The 19,804-nt window shown below is 39.9% G+C and overlaps 1 protein-coding gene across 1 annotated transcript in view; it reads right to left on the bottom strand.

Annotated features, from left to right (window-relative positions):
- Window positions 1-19,804, bottom strand: part of LOC135473643 (polycystin family receptor for egg jelly-like) — a 50,413-nt gene that overhangs the window by 7,262 nt on the left and 23,347 nt on the right. Inside the window, exons 20-34 of the mRNA XM_064753507.1 lie at window positions 18,792-18,886; window positions 17,880-18,036; window positions 16,825-17,069; window positions 15,624-15,824; window positions 14,480-14,622; window positions 13,425-13,536; window positions 12,624-12,703; window positions 10,522-10,650; window positions 10,026-10,117; window positions 9,537-9,636; window positions 7,606-7,857; window positions 7,008-7,167; window positions 2,415-3,004; window positions 1,332-1,562; window positions 599-879 (exon numbers count right to left, since the gene is read on the bottom strand). Of these exons, the coding sequence (XP_064609577.1) occupies window positions 599-879; window positions 1,332-1,562; window positions 2,415-3,004; window positions 7,008-7,167; window positions 7,606-7,857; window positions 9,537-9,636; window positions 10,026-10,117; window positions 10,522-10,650; window positions 12,624-12,703; window positions 13,425-13,536; window positions 14,480-14,622; window positions 15,624-15,824; window positions 16,825-17,069; window positions 17,880-18,036; window positions 18,792-18,886 (2,868 nt within the window). The remainder of the gene's footprint in view (window positions 1-598; window positions 880-1,331; window positions 1,563-2,414; window positions 3,005-7,007; window positions 7,168-7,605; window positions 7,858-9,536; window positions 9,637-10,025; window positions 10,118-10,521; window positions 10,651-12,623; window positions 12,704-13,424; window positions 13,537-14,479; window positions 14,623-15,623; window positions 15,825-16,824; window positions 17,070-17,879; window positions 18,037-18,791; window positions 18,887-19,804) is intronic.

The following is a 19,804-nucleotide window of genomic DNA, read 5'->3' as shown; positions in this document are numbered from 1 at the left end:
TTACATGTGGTTCGGGAAATTGCTCATTTCTGCTTCGACACTCCAACACGCCCCTCCCACACCCCCACCCAACATGCCCCTCCCACACCCCCACCCAACACCTTCCCAAAACCTCACTCTAACTGTATCCTCCCTGACCTCTTACTCCCCTTTCTAACAAAACCTGGTACAAATTGCTTCAATGACACACATGTACATGAGGCTACGTGTAAACGCAAGCTTTCTGCTGATCACTTTCATTTTCCTGCTAAGACCACTAATTATCACCCAAATAATCACACAAAAAGATGCGCATTAACCTAAAAATGCCAAAAAGAAGACATGATCCAAATTTGAGCTTCTTGGTGCAAAACTGCATGGGGATTTTCATGATGTGCTTACCCATCCACAGACAGGCATTTTCAAAAATATGTGTAGATTCTCTGTTTTATCTTCACCAGAGATTACAGGCAGGTTCTTACGCAATTGAGAACTTTTTATCAAAAAAAAAACAACAGCCCTTACAAGTGCAATTTTTATGCTGACCACGTGTACATGTTACTTTTGCTAAAACTTTAATTACTAGTACCATACATGTAGCTTCCACCTTCCGACTCACCAAGAAGGATGGGCACCAGAGTTGTCATGCCAGACGGTCACCGATTCCAAATCTCCCAAACTGTCAACAGTTGTCATGAGGAACCAGTCGTCTGCACCCTTACAAAACCGCTTCCGTCTCCCATCAGATAGCACGTGGCGTGAACTCCGCCCCATGGCGCCTTCCAGGAACATGAAGACTCTAGCTGAAGTATCTGCCTGTCGCCACCAGCCCGTGGACACACCAATAAGGTACATGTATCGGTCATCTGGCTGATTGTCTGTCAGCACTGTCACACCGGACTGCAACAGTAATGCAAAGCAAAACTCAGCTTCTCTGTATTTGTCTGTAACTCGCCAAAGGTCTGTGGTTTAACTTGGTGGGTTACTTTTGTTTCCTCTTACTCTGACTTCAGTTGTAAAAGTGAAAAATTCTTGAGTATGGCATTATTGGTAACAATGAAGTAATAATCCTGCTAGTGCACAGTGCATTCAGACAATCTGAAACGGGGACTTTTTTAGTCCAACAATTTAGACACATCACAGTGGTGTCTCTGCACACTGCATACTTGCCACTGCAGTGAAGAAAATTGTAAATAAAGTACAAGCAGCGAAAAACACCAACACTGGACTGTCAAAGAGCAAACTTACCAGTGTTTCTGTGATTGGCCCAAAGCAGCAACACAAAATACAGTAGCCAGATACACAAAACTACAGACACCAACAGAGGGTTGTCAGAGAGTGGGCTCACTCACCAGGGAATCATCGTATTTGTCTCTGTGTCTGGTCCAAATCAGGAGCACAAAGTACAGTAGCCAGATACACAGAACAACAGACACCAATAGAGGATTGTCAAAGAAGGTGAGGAACAATAGGATGTCTTTGATAGGGTTCACTTGGTTTGGCATCACGAACAAACTCATGGAGAAGAGGCCCACACGAGTACATGAGCAATGAACCTGATCCAGGGTGGATAGACGAGTAGCCTAAAACAGACACAAATGCATGTAACAGTCCTGTATACAAACTGATGCCTGTGCCTGTGATACCTAACAGTATGTCTTATACACTCATTCATGCCTCTGATTCATTAGTACTCTCTGTTGTCTATGATTCTTTTGTACCCACTGTTGCCTACAATAACTCAGTACTTAATTACTGTGATTCCTTAGAAATAACTGATGCAACTCCATAGTATCCACTGTTGCCTATGACTCCTTAGTACTAACTGTTGCCTGTGACTCCTTAGTACTAACTGTTGCCTGTGACTCCTTAGTACTAACTGTTGCCTGTGACTCCTCAGTAGATGCTGTGGCCAATGACTGATGCCAATGACTCCTTAGTACTTAGTGAAGCATGTGACTCGTTAGTGCTCACTGATGCCAGTGACTCTTTAGTACACACTGATACCTGTGACTTTAGTGCTCACTGATGCCTGTGACTCCTAAATGACTTACTGATGTGCATGACCTAATTCTGCTAACATGCCCTCCAAGACATGGTACTATGGGGCTTATAATTGCTTCAATTAATTTAGGCACTTACATGAACAATTAACAAAACCTTAATTGAGACAAACTGACAAAAGGACAAATTCAATGAGTTACGTGTGACGATTTGCCAAGTATCACACTGTCGTCATTGCTCTGGTTTTACTCAATCTAAATATGCCATAGTCTTTTATATCCTACACTTGTTACAAATTTCAATCCATTCCCATTAGGCATTAGCACAAGTTAGTTTACAAAAGACCATTTCATGGCTTTAATTACATCTATAGTTGTCCCATACATGATAATAATCACAATGACGAGGTCACATGTAATAAATATACTCACAACACAGCCTTGTGTGGACCACTTATTTTCTTCCTTTGACCAGAACACACAGGCTGTGCTCAGCACAGATATTCGGGTATCCACCAAAGCCATGGTAGCAGCACAGGTGTAGTTGTAACACTCACCATCCCAGTCACCTGGCACCAATACCTGACCAGGGGTCGGCAGAAATGCCAGGTAGAAGGTGCGGTTTCCGTCAGCTGTCCCACCTGAGCAAGTTGCGTTAGGACTGGCGCAGTAGGCATTCAAAGCACTGTCATAGTCTGCCTCTTCTAAGAAGACAGTGTACTTGTCTTGAGTGATGGAACCGGTGCTCGTAGTTTGGTTGTCATTATGTGGAAGTGTCACAATCTTGGCACCGTCCTGGTAAAACTCCTCGTCTTCCTTTAACGCCGCTCCTGCTCTAACCAGCATGTCCACCTGTAAGTCCGCCACACCCAGGATAAGCTTTACGATCACCAAATAGCCCTTCTTAGAAGCCACAGACAGACCCATGGGTAAACTCGGTTCTTTCAACACCTCGCCAGAGTCAGTGTCATAGTAAACCATGATCTTGAATTCTCCTTCCCAGCTCTGGGAACTTTCCTTTTCTGCAAAACCCAAAATTACATTGTCACATACATGTAGATGCATCTTAATAAAAACAGATGAACCGGAAAAGTTTCAATTTTATGAAAAATATCGTCACTGTTTATTAAAAGGAACTAGCTATGGAATTACTACTTTAAACAACTTAAAGAGTTTCTGGTTTATGATGTTGACAAGAATTCTCACTTCACACTTTCTCCATGCTACCAATATTAACTAATCATGCACTACTAACACCACCTGAACCCTGTTTTGCCTTTCAGCCATATACATGCATATCTGTGCGCGGTATAAGGGTAATGAGACAAAATATTTCCAGTTTCTCTGACAGGATACCACCCATGGATTCGTAGGAATTCCAGATTAAAAGTTGCTTTACAACGTTACAGTTCCTCAGAACGAAATTGCTGTAGTTTGCTATGTCCGTTTTCACCTCTCTTCTGTCCAAAATAAATAAGGTTGACTTATCTGTTTTCTTTCTTTTTAAGAATATCTGACTTAAAATCAGTACATGTATATTTATTTGTTCATCTGATTGATGTTGGACGCCGTACTCAAGAACGTCTCACTTATGCAACGGTGGCTGGCACTGGTGTGGGAGGGAATCGGGCATTGCCTGGGAGAAAATCCACAACCATGCGCAGGTTGCGGACAGACCTGATGCAAAACTCTGTGAAAAGCATATTAAGATCAGGATAATGTACAAATGAAATGATCTTCTTTAAAAAGCCTTCTTTGAGACATTAGTGGCACTGGACACTATTGAAACGTACATACCTACCTTCCGAATATTCTCCAATACAGCGTAAAACACCAGTCAAATATATAAATAAATGCATACATGTATTCGGAGAGCAACATGCATCACTCAGAAGTTACACTACTTCCCAAATATTTCACATAAATTTTTGATCAAGAGTACCATCATCAAGAGAATTGATGATTCTGAGGTGTAATGAATGATGAATCTAGTACTAAAACTCGCTATTCCCAGAAACAAGGATGTCAGTGCCACTGCAGCCCACTATTCCCAGAAACAAGGATGTCAGTGCCACTGCAACCCACCATTCCCAGAAACAAGGATGTCAGTGCCACTACAACAAACTATTCCCAGAAACAAGGATGTCAGTGTCACTACAACTCACTATTCCCAGAAACAAGAATGTCAGTGCCACTGCAGCCCACTATTCCCAGAAACAAGAATGTCAGTGCCACTGCAACCCACTATTCCCAGAAACAAGGATGTCAGTGCCACTACAACAAACTATTCCCAGAAACAAGGATGTCAGTGTCACTACAACTCACTATTCCCAGAAACAAGGATGTCAGTGCCACTACAGCCCACTATTCCCAGAAACAAGGATGTCAGTGCCACTGCAAACCACTATTCCCAGAAACAAGGATGTCAGTGTCACTACAACTCACTATTCCCAGAAACAAGGATGTCAGTGTCACTACAACTCACTATTCCCAGAAACAAGGATGTCAGTGTCACTACAACCCACTATTCCCAGAAACAAGGATGTCAGTGCCACTGCAGCCCACTATTCCCAGAAACAAGGATGTCAGTGCCACTGCAACCCACTATTCCCAGAAACAAGGATGTCAGTGCCACTGCAGCCCACTGTTCCCAGAAACAAGGATGTCAGTGCCACTGCAGCCCACTGTTCCCAGAAACAAGGATGTCAGTGCCACTGCAACCCACTATTCCCAGAAACAAGGATGTCAGTGCCACTGCAACCCACTATTCCCAAAAACAAGGATGTCAGTGCCACTGCAACTCACTATTCCCAGAAACAAGGATGTCAGTGTCACTACAACTCGCTATTCCCAAAAACAAGGATGTCAGTGTCAATACAACTTGCTATTCATACAAATAAGGGTATGCCAGTGTCACTACAACTCACTACTGTGAGATATGAGGGTGTCGGCTGCACTAGAATCTTCTGTTCACATTGTTGGAGGGTTACATACATGTAGCTGACTAGGGTATGTACAGCACTGCAGGCTTCTGTTCACATTGTTGGAGGGTTACATGCATGTAGCTGACTAGGATATGCAAAGCACTATAGGTTTCTCTTCACATTGTTTGGAGGGCTACATACATGTAGCTGACTAGGATATGTAGAGCACTATAGGTTTCTGTTCACATTGTTTGGAGGGCTACATACATGTAGCTGACTAGGATATGTAGAGCACTATAGGCTTCTGTTCACATTGTTGGAGGGCTACATACATGTAGCTGACTAGGATATGTAGAGCACTATAGGTTTCTGTTCACATTGTTTGGAGGGTTACATGCATGTAGCTGACTAGGATATGTAGAGCACTATAGTTTCTGTTCACATTGTTTGGAGGGTTACATGCATGTAGCTGACTAGGATATGTAGGGCACTACAGGCTTCTATTCACACTGTTCGGAGGGTTACATACATGTAGCTGACTAGGATATGTAGAGCACTATAGGCTTCTGTTCACATTGCTGGAGGGTTACATGCATGTAGCTGACTAGGATATGTAGAGCACTATAGGTTTCTGTTCACATTGTTGGAGGGTTACATGCATGTAGCTGACTAGGATATGTAGGGCACTACAGGCTTCTGTTCACATTGTTGGAGAGTTACATACATGTAGCTGACTAGGATATGTAGAGCACTATAGGCTTCTATTCACACTGTTCGGAGGGTTACATACATGTAGCTGACTAGGATATGTAGAGCACTATAGGCTTCTGTTCACATTGCTGGAGGGTTACATGCATGTATCTGACTAGGATATGTAGAGCACTATAGGCTTCTGTTCACACTGTTTGGAGGGCTACATACATGTAGCAGACTAGGATATGTGGAGCACTATAGGCTTCTGTTCACATTGTTTGGAGGGTTACATACATGTAGTTGACTAGATATGTAGAGCACTATAGGCTTCTGTTCACATTGTTGGAGGGTTACATACATGTAGTTGACTAGATATGTAGAGCACTATAGGCTTCTGTTCACATTGTTGGAGGGTTACATACATGTAGTTGACTAGATATGTAGAGCACTATAGGCTTCTGTTCACATTGCTGGAGGGTTACATACATGTAGCAGACTAGGATATGTAGAGCACTATAGGCTTCTGTTCACATTGCTGGAGGGTTACATACATGTAGTTGACTAGGATATGTAGAGCACTACAGGCTTCTGTTCACATTGTTGGAGGGTTACATACATGTAGTTGACTAGATATGTAGAGCACTATAGGCTTCTGTTCACATTGTTGGAGGGTTACATACATGTAGTTGACTAGATATGTAGAGAACTATAGGCTTCTATTCACACTGTTTGGAGGCTTACATGCATGTAGCAGATTAGGATATGCAGAGCACTATCGGTTTCTGCTCACTGTTGTCAAGATAAATACTGCAGTAAAATACAGCGTGCCAGTGTTGCGCAATGACCCATGCCAGCGCAGCTCATGCTGGCCTCCTCTCTGGTTGTACCTGGGAAAGAGTGCCAACAACCTGCGAATGGTTTGGCCATTTTCGTATAGGTGAAATATTCTTGAGCACAGCGTAGAACACCACTCAAATAAATAAAATACATTGCCAGAGGTTTGAACATGTGCTAAACAAGAACTCACTACTGCACAAGTATGAAGAGATGTAGAGTACAGGAGTACACTGAACACTGGTGAGTAAAGTTAGAAGTTCTCACCCATTCACAGGTATGTGAAAATATACATAACAAAATTACACAAACACAAGTATGGAAAGGTGTAAAACGAGAAAAACTCACTATTCACAGGTATGCAGACACACACACTACAGAAGAAAGTAGGAGAAAGAAAGTACATTTATGTGATGTACAGCGCAGGTATACACAAACACAGTTAGGGAAAGAAGTAAAATGAGGAAAAGCATTCAAACATTCAAAGGTGCAGAAATACACTAAACACAGGTTTCTACCTTTGTGGTTTTTTCACCTTTGAATGTGTAAAATGTGTAAAACAAGGAAAACTCACTGTTCACTGGTATGAACACATCTAGAGGAGTGGGCAAATCCCTTATGTCCATGAGACCGTCCTCCTTACTTAATAGATTTAAGCTGACACTGGACTGATTCACAGGCACCCCCAGGTCACTGTCTCCCCAGGGGTAGGGATCAAAGCTGTTAATCATTGTCTGTCCAACAACAAAACTTAGGCACAATCATCTTACACTTAGGTACGATCAAGTCAAGACAAAATGGGATAAACCAGAGGTAGCATTTTAAAAACAAAAATGCATTTGAGCAGTGTGGCAGTAAATGTGTAGTTTTTCGCAATATTTTCAGTTTGTTTTTTAGCAAACTATGAAGGGCAATTTTTATTAAGGTGTCAAAATATAAGCATAGGTTTCATTTGATTCCATATCACACACAAACATGCCAAACTGGCTCCTGTTCCTGTGTTCAAACTTATTTCATCCCTGCTTTATGATTTATTCATTGGTCTTTTATTCCGTAGTCAAAAAAGTATTGCTTATGAAATGATGGTCTGTTCAATAGGCAGAGAAGCTCAAGGAAAAATTACCACACATTCCTGGGAATATCTGAGCAGTGAAAAGCTGACATGTCCCTACCTCTGTGGTCACCTCTGTGACCGGCTTTCCTGTGACATCCGCCACATTCCAGGGAATGCTGCACCCGCCCAAGTGTGTCTTAGTATCCAGGACGTCCTCTCCAGTCAGGGAGAGGGGCGTATCCCTGCGAACCATCATCACCGTCCCTTGTCCCTCAAAGCGACTGGACTCCTCCCCCGGGAATTTGTGGCGAGCCAGCACCCTCAGGACGTTCTCCTTCTGCTCCAGGCAAGTTGATGTCATGCTTCTGCTCTGCAACAACAGGCATTCAAACATGCCCACTCTTACACATCATAATACCCTCAGAATGTTTTTGAATAAACATCTTTCAAACATGAAAAAAGGTTGAGACTTTTTGAAAAACTTGAATAATTAGCAAAATAAACTCAACATTATTTACTTTCAATACAATAAACTCCAGCATACAGAGTAAAACTAGAGCAGCGATGACAGTGTGATAGCTGGCAAACGGTCACACGTAACCGATCCTGAATCTCTAAGACCTTAATACATACATGCCATACGTGGTCAGGTCTGCCAGCAACCTGTGCATGGTCATGGCCATCAAAATCCGGTAAGTGAAATATTCCTGAGTACAGCAAAAAACACCAATGAAATCAATAAATACCATATTTCAACTAAAACTTGGGACACCTGGTCTGTTAATTTTTTCAAAAGGCTGGTAAAGAAATGTAATATTCCACTTTCAACACCACTAATATCTGTCTCAAATCTTAGAAGAATTAGTGTAAATCACTATCTTTGAGACCATCTAAATGAATTTTTCCTCCAAATCACAGGTGTAATGATCTATTTCCTCAGTCGTAGTAGGCTAATTCATTCAGAAAACAGAGTTACATGTACAAGTGGTTAAAACAGCTGAAGGTCCACATCATAGACATGACGTGCTCTGGATGCAACATGTGAAACTGAGTATGTATGTCAACATAAAGAGACAAAAAATTAACTTTAACTAGCAAAAGCCTGAGAATTCCTTGTAAGGTAGTAAGATATTAAACTTTTGTGAATCTCTGACTTGATCTGCCCATTCTCATGATTCTACTGATCTTAGAAACATGTATTGAGGTTTGTTTGGAACATAGGAAGATATTCTACTGGAAAATATAAAATTTCAGCACCAAAAGCAATATTATGTGATATCTATTTTTTGCCTCTAAAGATGCACTTTTGCGGGCGAAATTTTAGAACCTTCAGGGAAATGTTTAATTATTTGATGTCATTATATATCCCAATCTGATACAGCACAAATACAAAAACACTCATTGACACAGATTACCTAAAAGAACATTCTAAGAATGAAATTAATACATCAAGCACAAGATTAAAAAATCTGCAAAAGATAAAAAAAACAACCTTTCTGACATGTTTCAGTTTAATTCATTTTATGACAGTTGTGGAGATTTTAAATGCTTAAACTTTACTTTCTAATGTCAGAAGTCATTATCATGCTCACTCTAATGAGCATTTCTCCAATACTTTACTCAAACATTTATTACAAATAAGTTGACTGATAAATTTAAAACTTGAGAATGCTCTTAAGACTTAAGACTTATAGCAGTTTCTATGTCATAGAAGATGGCAACATTTTGAAGTTCAAATTCCAGCATGATCTAGACTTTGAACTCTCAGCTACCGCATTGGTGAGAGGCTCCTGAGCAAGCCATCAAGATGGCTATGTTCATAACATTAGCCAAACTCCATGAAATTAACTGATTCACAAAAGTTAATTTTCATGTTTACAACTGGAGGGTGTCAGGTAGGGAAGGCAGAGAAATACACAACTTTATCCGATACCCGTTAAACCTCATGACGAAGGTGCTCAAAACAAGATGAAGGGTTTGTAGTCTCAAGAATCAACACAATAACTGAGCCAGCAACGATTCAGCAGCTAACTGAACAGTTGTGCCCACCTTATCGACGGAACTGTCAGTCGTACCACTTCTGGCTATAACATCCCGAGCCTTTTCTGTCACCATATTTTGCAAGCGACACACTCCACTTAACAGGTACCTGTAAATTAAGAACACAAATAATTTTTCAATTCCAGACCTTTTCATAGCCTAAATTTACATATCACATGAATGTATTTAGTTGTGAAATACGAATGAAATTCCAGGAGTTTGCTAGAAGTTTTACAGGCTGCTAGATTTCCGCACTCAAAATCCATTTCCATATGGGGCTCGACTGAGTGCATTTTGAAAATGGACCTTGAAAGAAACTATTTCAAACTAAAAATATGGATGTCTCCTGGGTCCAAAGAGACCACTGAAGAATTCAGTGACTCTGAAGCATTTTTCCAGGATGGTGTTTAATGGTCTTTTATCTTAAATACATTGCATATATTTCAGTGGGTTTTTTTTGTTTTTGGCATTAAAATGATGGAAGAGAAACAAATATACTCGGCCGTTTTTTCTGCGCTTAATGGTGTCTCTCTCTTTACTGCTTCCGTAAACCGCCAAGTCATCGTCTCAGAGCTGTTGGCAGCATTGTCCTGGCAACAGTTGGATAAATTAAATCTCAGTCAGTGAGTTTTAAACTTCTTACAACAAAATGGATATATTCATCAGCTCAGTAAAAGGCTAATTAAACGTCATTCTCTCTAATTCCTCAATTTACGTTAAGGTACATCATAACTAGTGATATCAAGTTAGACAATACATGCATACTCTAAGGCTAGGACCTAAGCTTTCGTCCATGACAAAATGCTCACGTTTCCTAATTCTCGGATGTTTTCTTTTTTTTTACCTTTCACATGTAAGTGCTTTGAGGTTTGTTTGGAAGGTAGGATGATATCCTTCTGAGAAAATATTAGTTTCAGCAACAAAAGCAGTATTGTTTTGCCTCTAATAACGCCCGCTCTTTGGGCAAAATTTTAGGCCATATTATATTATTTACCATCATTGTCTCCGACACAGAGTCCTTGTTGGTTTGTAGCAGGAGATCCAGGACATAAGCAGTTGGCTGTATCAGACTGGAGTCATTGGTGTCCAGCGTACCCATTACATCTACCAGCTTCTCTCGTATCTACCAAACATAAACACCGATGACTGTTTCAGGTTGGAATCATTGGTGTCCAGTGACATTACATCTACCAGCTTCTCTCGTATCTACCAAACATAAACACCGATGACTGTTTCAGGTTGGAATCATTGGTGTCCAGTGACATTACATTTACCAGCTTCTCTCGTATCTACCAAACATACACACCGATGACTGTTTCAGGTTGGAATCATTGGTGTCCAGTGACATTACATCTACCAGCTTCTCTCGTATCTACCAAACATAAACACCGATGGACTGTTTCAGGTTGGAATCATTGGTGTCCAGTGACATTACATCTACCAGCTTCTCTCGTATCTACCAAACATAAACACCGATGACTGTTTCAGGTTGGAATCATTGGTGTCCAGTGGACATTACATCTACCAGCTTCACTCGTATCTACCAAACATAAACACCGATGACTGTTTCAGGTTGGAATCATTGGTGTCCAGTGACATTACACCTACCAGCTTCCCGTATCTACCAAACATAAACACCGATGACTGTTTCAGGTTGGAATCATTGGTGTCCAGTGACATTACATCTACCAGCTTCACTCGTATCTACCAAACATAAACACCGATGACTGTTTCAGGTTGGAATCATTGGTGTCCAGTGACATTACATCTACCAGCTTCACTCGTATCTACCAAACATAAACACCGATGACTGTTTCAGGTTGGAATCATTGGTGTCCAGTGACATTACATCTACCAGCTTCTCTCGTATCTACCAAACATAAACACCGATGACTGTTTCAGGTTGGAATCATTGGTGTCCAGTGACATTACATCTACCAGCTTCTCTCGTATCTACCAAACACACACACCGATGACTGTTTCAGGTTGGAATCATTGGTGTCCAGTGACATTACACCTACCAGCTTCACTCGTATCTACCAAACATAAACACCGATGACTGTTTCAGGTTGGAATCATTGGTGTCCAGTGACATTACATCTACAGCTTCTCTCGTATCTACCAAACATACACACCGATGACTGTTTCAGGTTGGAATCATTGGTGTCCAGTGACATTACATCTACCAGCTTCTCTCGTATCTACCAAACACACACACCGATGACTATTTCAGGTTGGAATCACTGGTGTCCAGTGACATTACATCTACCAGCTTCTCTTGTATCTACCAAACATACACATCGATGACTGTTTCAGGTTGGAATCACTGGTGTCCAGTGACATTACATTTAGCAGTTTCTCTTGTATCTAGCACACAACAGGACACACACCTTTCATTAGATCCACTTACCTACTTCTCTGGTGTTAATGTGGTAGATTAATAAAACCCATGATTTCCACCTGATAGGCCAAAGAGGAAGACTGATTTACTGGCATCATAGGTGAGATGTCCAATATATATTATCAATGAGCCACCATCACTTATGTAAAATAACGAGCAGTACTCTAAATCATGTTGGGTTTTTTTTTTACACTTTTTTACATTTACATGTATGTATAGGGACTCACCTGGTTTGTCTTCTTTTTTTTTCTTTTCTGGCACCCCTATACCATGTTAAGGCACAGCATTCATCCCGCATGTTAGAATCATCTGTATTTTTCTGACATCTCTAACTCTATGTTGGACTTTATTGTTATGGCACCACTATATCATCTCAGTCCCCTTATTTATGCCATTTCTAAATCCTGTTGGACTAACCTGTATTTTTCTTGGGCACTTCTAAATCATATTGGACTCGCCTTTATTGTTATAGCACCTCTTAATTATGTCAGACTGTCCTTTTTTTCAATGGCACCTTTACATCTTTTTAGAATCACCTATGGCATTTCTAAATCATGTTGAACTCATCTGTATTTTTTCTGGCACCACTATTATTAAAATCATGTTTGACTTTTCTGTATTTTTTTCTGGTACCATTAAATCATGTTGAACTCATCTGTATTTTTTGTGGCACCACTCAATCATGTTGTACTCACCTGTGTCTTCTGTGCAACATTCCCCGAGTCTTTCACACTGTTCAGTTCTGGTACAATAGATGTCATCAGTCCGACAACAGCTGTTCAAACATTATCAATGAGATTTTACATATAAAATACATATATGTCCATGCCCTCGCATCTGATGTTGCATTTAGCATTTGTTTTAAACACTGGCGTCCCACAGCATGATATGGCTATAATGTTTTATTTAAATGGTTTTTAATTGCATTATAGACTACAAATTAGAACACAGCAAATAAGGCCGGATCTTATGGGTGACGTACATGTACAGTATGATGTTAATTAGGCTACGTTTCTTTTAATCAGGCGAGGCATGTTTGATTGACAGGAATAACCAATAATGTATGTATATCCCTGATTACTCCATAATTTTGATATACAGGGTGTCCCTGAAGTCGCGCACTACCCTGATTTTCATTTTGTTTTTGCTGTGTTTCAGATTTAATACTGATTTTCCCTCTTTCAGAGTTAATTATGGCTAATAAACTAACAGAACAAGAAAGAGATGAATTGGTTTTTATTTTTTGGAAGAGATGGGGCAACACACCACTCTGGATGGTGCATGACTTCTGGGACACCCTGTACATGGACAAGAATAGAAATTAAATATGCTGATTGGTTTAATGTACAAATTAATTTCCATTTACCTGAAGTGTCTAGATGCGAATTACCGAAGGGCTAATCTGAAAAAGGTGACCACTCCACACAATGCAAATACAACACTGATCAGGAGATGACAAGTACAGCTAAAGTGAAATAGCCCAGGGCGCCACCCACCTTCAGGTCTTCCCATCATGTCTGCCCTGTCCAACAGTGAGGCATCATCCTCTCTAGTGCCCAGAACCAAGTTAACTAAGGTGCTGTCAGTGTCAGCCCCCAGTCCGTGCACCTGGCAGGTAACACAGGTAATTTTGGTTATACAAGTTATTTTACAACAAAAAACATTAACAAGTTAATATGTTATTTGCACAATAAGGGACAACCTCACCTCATAACAAGTTAATCTAAATATGTTATTTGCACATTAATGGACAACCTCACCTCATAACAAGTTAATCTAAATATGTTATTTGCACATTTATGGACAACCTCACCTCATAACAAGTTAATCTAAATATGTTATTTGCATAGTAAGGGATGACCTCACATCATAGGTTAATCTAAATATGTTATTTGCACAGTAATGGACAACCTCATCCGCATAATATCTATCCAATTGAAAACCCACATTCAACATGTGTATGTATGAAAGAAAACCTAGATTTCTAAAGCCCTGTGTCAAACTGTTTAACACCAGAGAAAACATTAATGCGAAGTATATGTCAGATGACACATCATTTAAACATTCTCCATAAAAATTGATTTATGTTTTTAGAATGTTTTTCAACCTAGTAAAATGTATTTGAAAGTTTGGATTCTGCTGTGGCCTTTTCTGACAATACTGGGACCTGTGACGTCACGTCAGGTTTTTCCCAACTTAACACACATACACCTGTAGACTGCCAGCTGGAGAAAACTTTAATCATTACAAATGCGTATATAATAGATTTATGAACTTATGGGAGGAATGGACACAGAAATGATCACTATTTCAAGCCAAAAATATGGACGTAACTTGACTGATACCCACTGGTTCACCACCCACCACTGTAGAATCTGATGTTTTAAAACCATTTTACCCATATAGAAATATTCAAAAAAATAAATCAAAATATTTTCTTTGACAGTGTCGAATAGTCTTTCATCTGATACGTGTATATACTTCATTTCAGTGTTTTCTGTGTCTTTAAGGTATCACAAACCAGTTTATAACAGAGTTATAAGTGCAGTACCGTGACAGTGAGGTAGACTGATGTGGCCGTCCCCATCTGTGACTGCACTGTAACTTTCAGCTTGTGGGTGGAGCCAGCCTTAGTACCCACTGGTAACATCCCAATGTCCAGGGTGGTCAGGTAACTTTCAGCCAGCAAAGTCCCTGTTTAAATACATATCCTCATATCATTATACCAAAACTCTAGCAGCTGGCCCTTTATCCACACAAAGAATCAAACTGATCCTTTACTTTACTCTTCACACGAGACTGAAACATGATCCTTTAATCTATCCACACAAAGGCCTGAAACTCCATCTTTTAATTTAGCCACAAACAGAACTCTGATAATTTATCCACACAAAAAAAGCAAACTGATCCTTTACTTCACTCCTCACACATGGCTGAAATACAATCCTTTAATCTATCCACACAAAGGAATGAAACTCCATCTTTTAATTTAGCCACAAACAGAACTCTGATAATTTATCCACACACAAAACTCAAACTGATCTTTTATCTGCAGACTTCAAACTGATTCCTTATCTACATATAGACTTCAAACTGATATTTTGATTTATTCAACTGATTGGCATTTTACGCCCTACTCAAGAGTATTTCACTTATATGACAATGGCCAGCATTATGGTGGGAGGAAACCAAGCAGAGCCTGCAGGAAACCCACTACCATCTGCAGGTTGCTGGAAGACCTTCCCATCTACAGCTGGAGTGGAAGCCACCATGAACTGGACTTGAACTCACAGCGACCGCATTGATGAAAGGCTCCTCCGTCAAGACACTAGGATAGCGCTCTAAGCAAATGAGCCACAAAGACCTCCTATGCTGATAATTTATCCACACATTGAATTCAAACTGATCTTTTATCCACACAAACAAAACACAAACTGATCTTTTATCCACAAACAGAACACAAACTGATCTTTTAGCCACATACGAAACACAGACTGATCTTTTATCCACACAAAGAACTCACACTGGTACATTGCACTTCATCTCTACACATCAGATTAACTCACACTGGTACATTGCACTTCATCTCTACACATCAGATTAACTCAAACTGGTACATTGCACTTCATCTCTACACATCAGATTAACTCACACTGGTACATTGCACTTCATCTCTACACATCAGATTAACTCACATCGATCCTTGTCATGGCCGGACACAGACAGAAATACTTGGTAAGTTAAAGCTGTATTTCCCTCAAACCCATCGCATGTAACCTTGAATTCAGTTTGCATTGCCTTTCCAGACTGAGGACTGACCCAGCAGTGACCATCCAGCACCTGTGTTGTCTGAAAAGTTAGGTCAGCATGTCCCTCCAGCCCGTCAGCTGATGTCCCTGGGGAAAATAAAACTTTCCGATTAACAGGATCTACCAAACTGATAGCTAGAGTATCTCAATCCAAACAGCTTTTCATGTTTGCCCATAAGCACTCTGTAGGTGCGGTCATATAGGTGAATATTCTTGAGTAAGACATAAAACACCAATCAAACAAACACTCAGCAGAAGGATCAGGGCTTTATATTTCCTACAATATACATACAGTATAATAGAGTCTGTTACAACATTGGGGAATGGCAGGCTATATCAGAAATTTGGGGCTAAAAATTGAGCAGTGCAAATCCATTCAAATTTTTGCTATTTATTTTAGAATAACCCAAATAATAACCTTTCACAAAATATCAGCTTTTTCTGTGCACGTTACCATTCATATATCAGTAATAAAGCTCTTCAAATTTATAAAGCAGGTCGCATTAAAACATTTTCAAACTTTAGAATCATTTTAACAATATAAATAGTACAGTGTGATAATATTTACTCTTCTTCATAACTCAAAAAAATTTGATTTTTGAATTTTTTTCTATCTTGTGGTGCCTGCTGCATAATTTTGTGATTTTCCTTGCCATACGTTAGGCCTGAAAACAGCAAAGCTGGCATAGATCCCCAAGTCCATCGCATTCTCCATCTTTAACACCCCGTAATATATGCTTGGGGCGTGTTGCCTCAGCCAGTGAGAGTTGTTAAAATTGTCGGCTTGTTCGTGTAAACTTTGAAATCACCCAAACAACGCGAATTACCAGCGGTTGGCAGGCCATGTACATTTTCTACCGGAAATGTACGAACTCAACTTCAGCAGTTTCCAACAGAAATTCTCCTCCTAACACAGAAGACTGCAGGACTTGTTCTTAGGCAAAATATATGTTTGATATTTAAATTTTCTTCTCCTTTAGTAACTCTCACAGTTACCGTACCTGAACACAATGCTTATGTACGTGATCATGTGATTTTCAGGTAAAATTCTCCCTGTATTATACGCTAAGTATCTACGTTAATTCACCATGAACAGTGAGGCGGTAGTGAAGCCCCGGGTCCATGACAGAGGGGTTGATAACAAGCACGTCCTCGTCAGCCAGGGTGCCAGTGTCTGTGCCCCAGTCCAGACTCTGTCTCCTACTCCTTGAGCTAAGAGCTGTGAACTCCCACAGGTAAGTTAGGTCTGTGGGCATGGCACACGTGGCGCACGCCGCAATCACCGTCATCTTCTCATCGGGCCGTACCATGTAACCACAATTTATTGCACACCTGTATGGCAAGAATTTTTAATTTATTGGTCTTTTGATGCTGCATTCAAAGAATATATTTATATGTTTGTATGTTGATTGAAATAAACAATTTTTCAGTCATAATGAAAAGGAGTATTTACATGTAAGGGTGTGTACATATACTATGTCTTCTCATGGTGGGCCGAAATGTTGCCGCCACAGAAGTATCATACCGAAGACACCCGATATGACACTCCACCCAGTAACATTATACTGACGCTGGAGGCTGATGCTCTAGCCATCAGTTCTCAAAGAGTAAACATATAAAGGAAAAGGTAGAGAAATCAGTCTGTAGTATTAAACACTATCCTCATCCATACAGCTGTATGTACAAAGGCCATTAGTCCAGAGGAATGAGAAAAACATGGTCTTTTGCCAGGTAGAGAAATAGGGAGTTTACGTACGTATTAAAAAAACAAACTGAGAAACAAGATAAATGTACACCATATAACAAAGGGAAAGTGTCAAACAAGAGTATTTACTTTTCTTATTTATTTGATTGGAGTTTTACGCCTTACTCGTAAATAATTCAGTTATATGTCCGCGGCCAACATTATGGTGGTAAGAAAAGAGTAGACTCACACCTTGTCAACATAAAAAGCACACACTAAATAAAGACAAGGGAAAACTTAAACCTTAAACTTATTTATTTTGTTTTGATTCTTCATTAATACTCAAGAATTTTTCACTTTTATAATGGAGGTCAGTTTTTCCACATAAACACAAGGAAAAGGCAGAGATATTCATATATACAGCCAATAGATACCTATCAGTAGAATTTGTGACTTACACAATGCGGACATCTGGAATTGAAGAGCTGAGAACATTGATGACTTGGCTGTAGAATAATGTCGCAACATTGCCAAAGCCAATCTGCTGAAGGTAGACCACAAATGTGTAGTTCACCCCTGCAGTTAATGTGTTAGCAGCCAGCTCAAATGTTGGAGCTGTGGGGAAAAAGACATATATTTCATACATGGGCAAGGTGTTTTCTTTCATCTTTTCTGATTAATTACCACTGCATTCTCAACACAACTGTCTGGCATAAACATAAATCTTGTTCTAAAACATAAAACAAGAATTCTGCAAGTATTGCTTTCAAAATACATGTCCCCCTACTGGCTCATTTATTTAATAAGCCTGGGGAAGACCCACAACCATCAGCAGGTAACGGACAGACTTTCCCAAGTACTGACAGATAGGAAGCCAACATTAGCTGAACTTTAACTCATAGCGTTTGTATAGGTGAGAGACTCCCAGCACTGGTATGCTAACCACTGTATACTTGTATACTTGGGATTTTACGTTCTACATAACAATTTTTCAGACATATATGATGACAATACAGGAATAAGCTGTCTGAAAAATGTAAAACTTGAACTCAATGCATGTAGCACTTCTTCACTGATTTTTAACATTGATTCTAGTATGCACAAGACATAAAAGTCATGAAGTTTGTAATTGACAATAATTAATTCAACATAGAGCATCAATGGTGTAAAATCAAAACCTTACCGTGCAATTAATGCAGTATTTTGTTATCCCCTCTAACATTTATCTTGACACTGATTCCAATATTCAAGAGTCGCAAATTTTGTAATTTAGGGTACCAATAATTAATACGCACAATTAGGACATCAGCAATGTGTACCAGTCATGTTTCACATACTGTACACCTACTGTACACAGGAGATTCACTCACTATCAACTGGAATGAAGTTATCCGTATAGGTGCCTGACCAGACAGATGGGACAAAGCTGCAGGGAGAGCCATTCACATCACAGGTCCACGTGAACCTGGGTAACAACAACAACAAGTCATTCAGAGAATACTGGTAGCTCACCTGATTAAGCAGTCTGTAAAACTCCATACTGCTCACGTCAAAGAAGAATGACTGACACTGTCATATACACGTAATATTCTCTAATTACATAGTGAGAAAATCTTGCCATTAAATCAACATGAAAGACCAAAATTATTATACTGTCACAACTATGACTGTTCATCGTATGAGCAAGGATTGCAGAGCAGTGTCTTCATATGTTATGGAGTTGTAAATCATTGTGGTGTTAAAGAGACACTGTGGGGAGTTACATTTAGTGCACAACTTTATCGCAGAGATCTTGATATGCAAATCGTGAATGGCATTTGACACTGTACTATGGGAGGCAATTGCAACTCTGTGAAACTGCTGAGCAAAATATTCAGCTATGAGGTAAAAGACTTCCTCGGTGTTTGATATATAAATCGCTACTGATGAATGGCTATGTGTGTTCTATAGGTGGCCATAGTTACAAAAAACAACATTAATGAGGAATGCTGATCTTAATGCCAACATACAGTGGTGCTCACTATCTGACATCCACCAGTCACAGTGTACTGACAGAAGGCTTACCAATATTTGGCCTTTCCTGTTGATGCTGTTTGAGCATCACCTGTTTTCATCCAGAATTAAAAACAACTAGTAAATTTATCTGTTTTAACTGCATCTTTAGAAAATCTTAACAGGAAGTTTAAAGAGCAAAACTTTCTATTCTTGTGATGTTCCTCCATCAAGATATCGCAGTTCAAAGTAAGAAATATCGTGCACGATCGAAAGCAACGCCATGTTATCTGTTTTAACCACGGGTAGGGCAGAGTGAGTTATTTCTATAATCTCAGGCTGAGAACAAAGCTGTCAAACCTTGCCTTGCCTTTTAGCCATGTGTGCAGGA

Source organism: Liolophura sinensis, chromosome 8 (genome assembly GCF_032854445.1).
Source record: "Liolophura sinensis isolate JHLJ2023 chromosome 8, CUHK_Ljap_v2, whole genome shotgun sequence".
Taxonomy (NCBI): Eukaryota; Metazoa; Mollusca; class Polyplacophora; order Chitonida; family Chitonidae; genus Liolophura; species Liolophura sinensis.
Note: the sequence above shows the minus strand (reverse complement) of the source record. Positions and strands in the feature narration are given on the sequence as shown.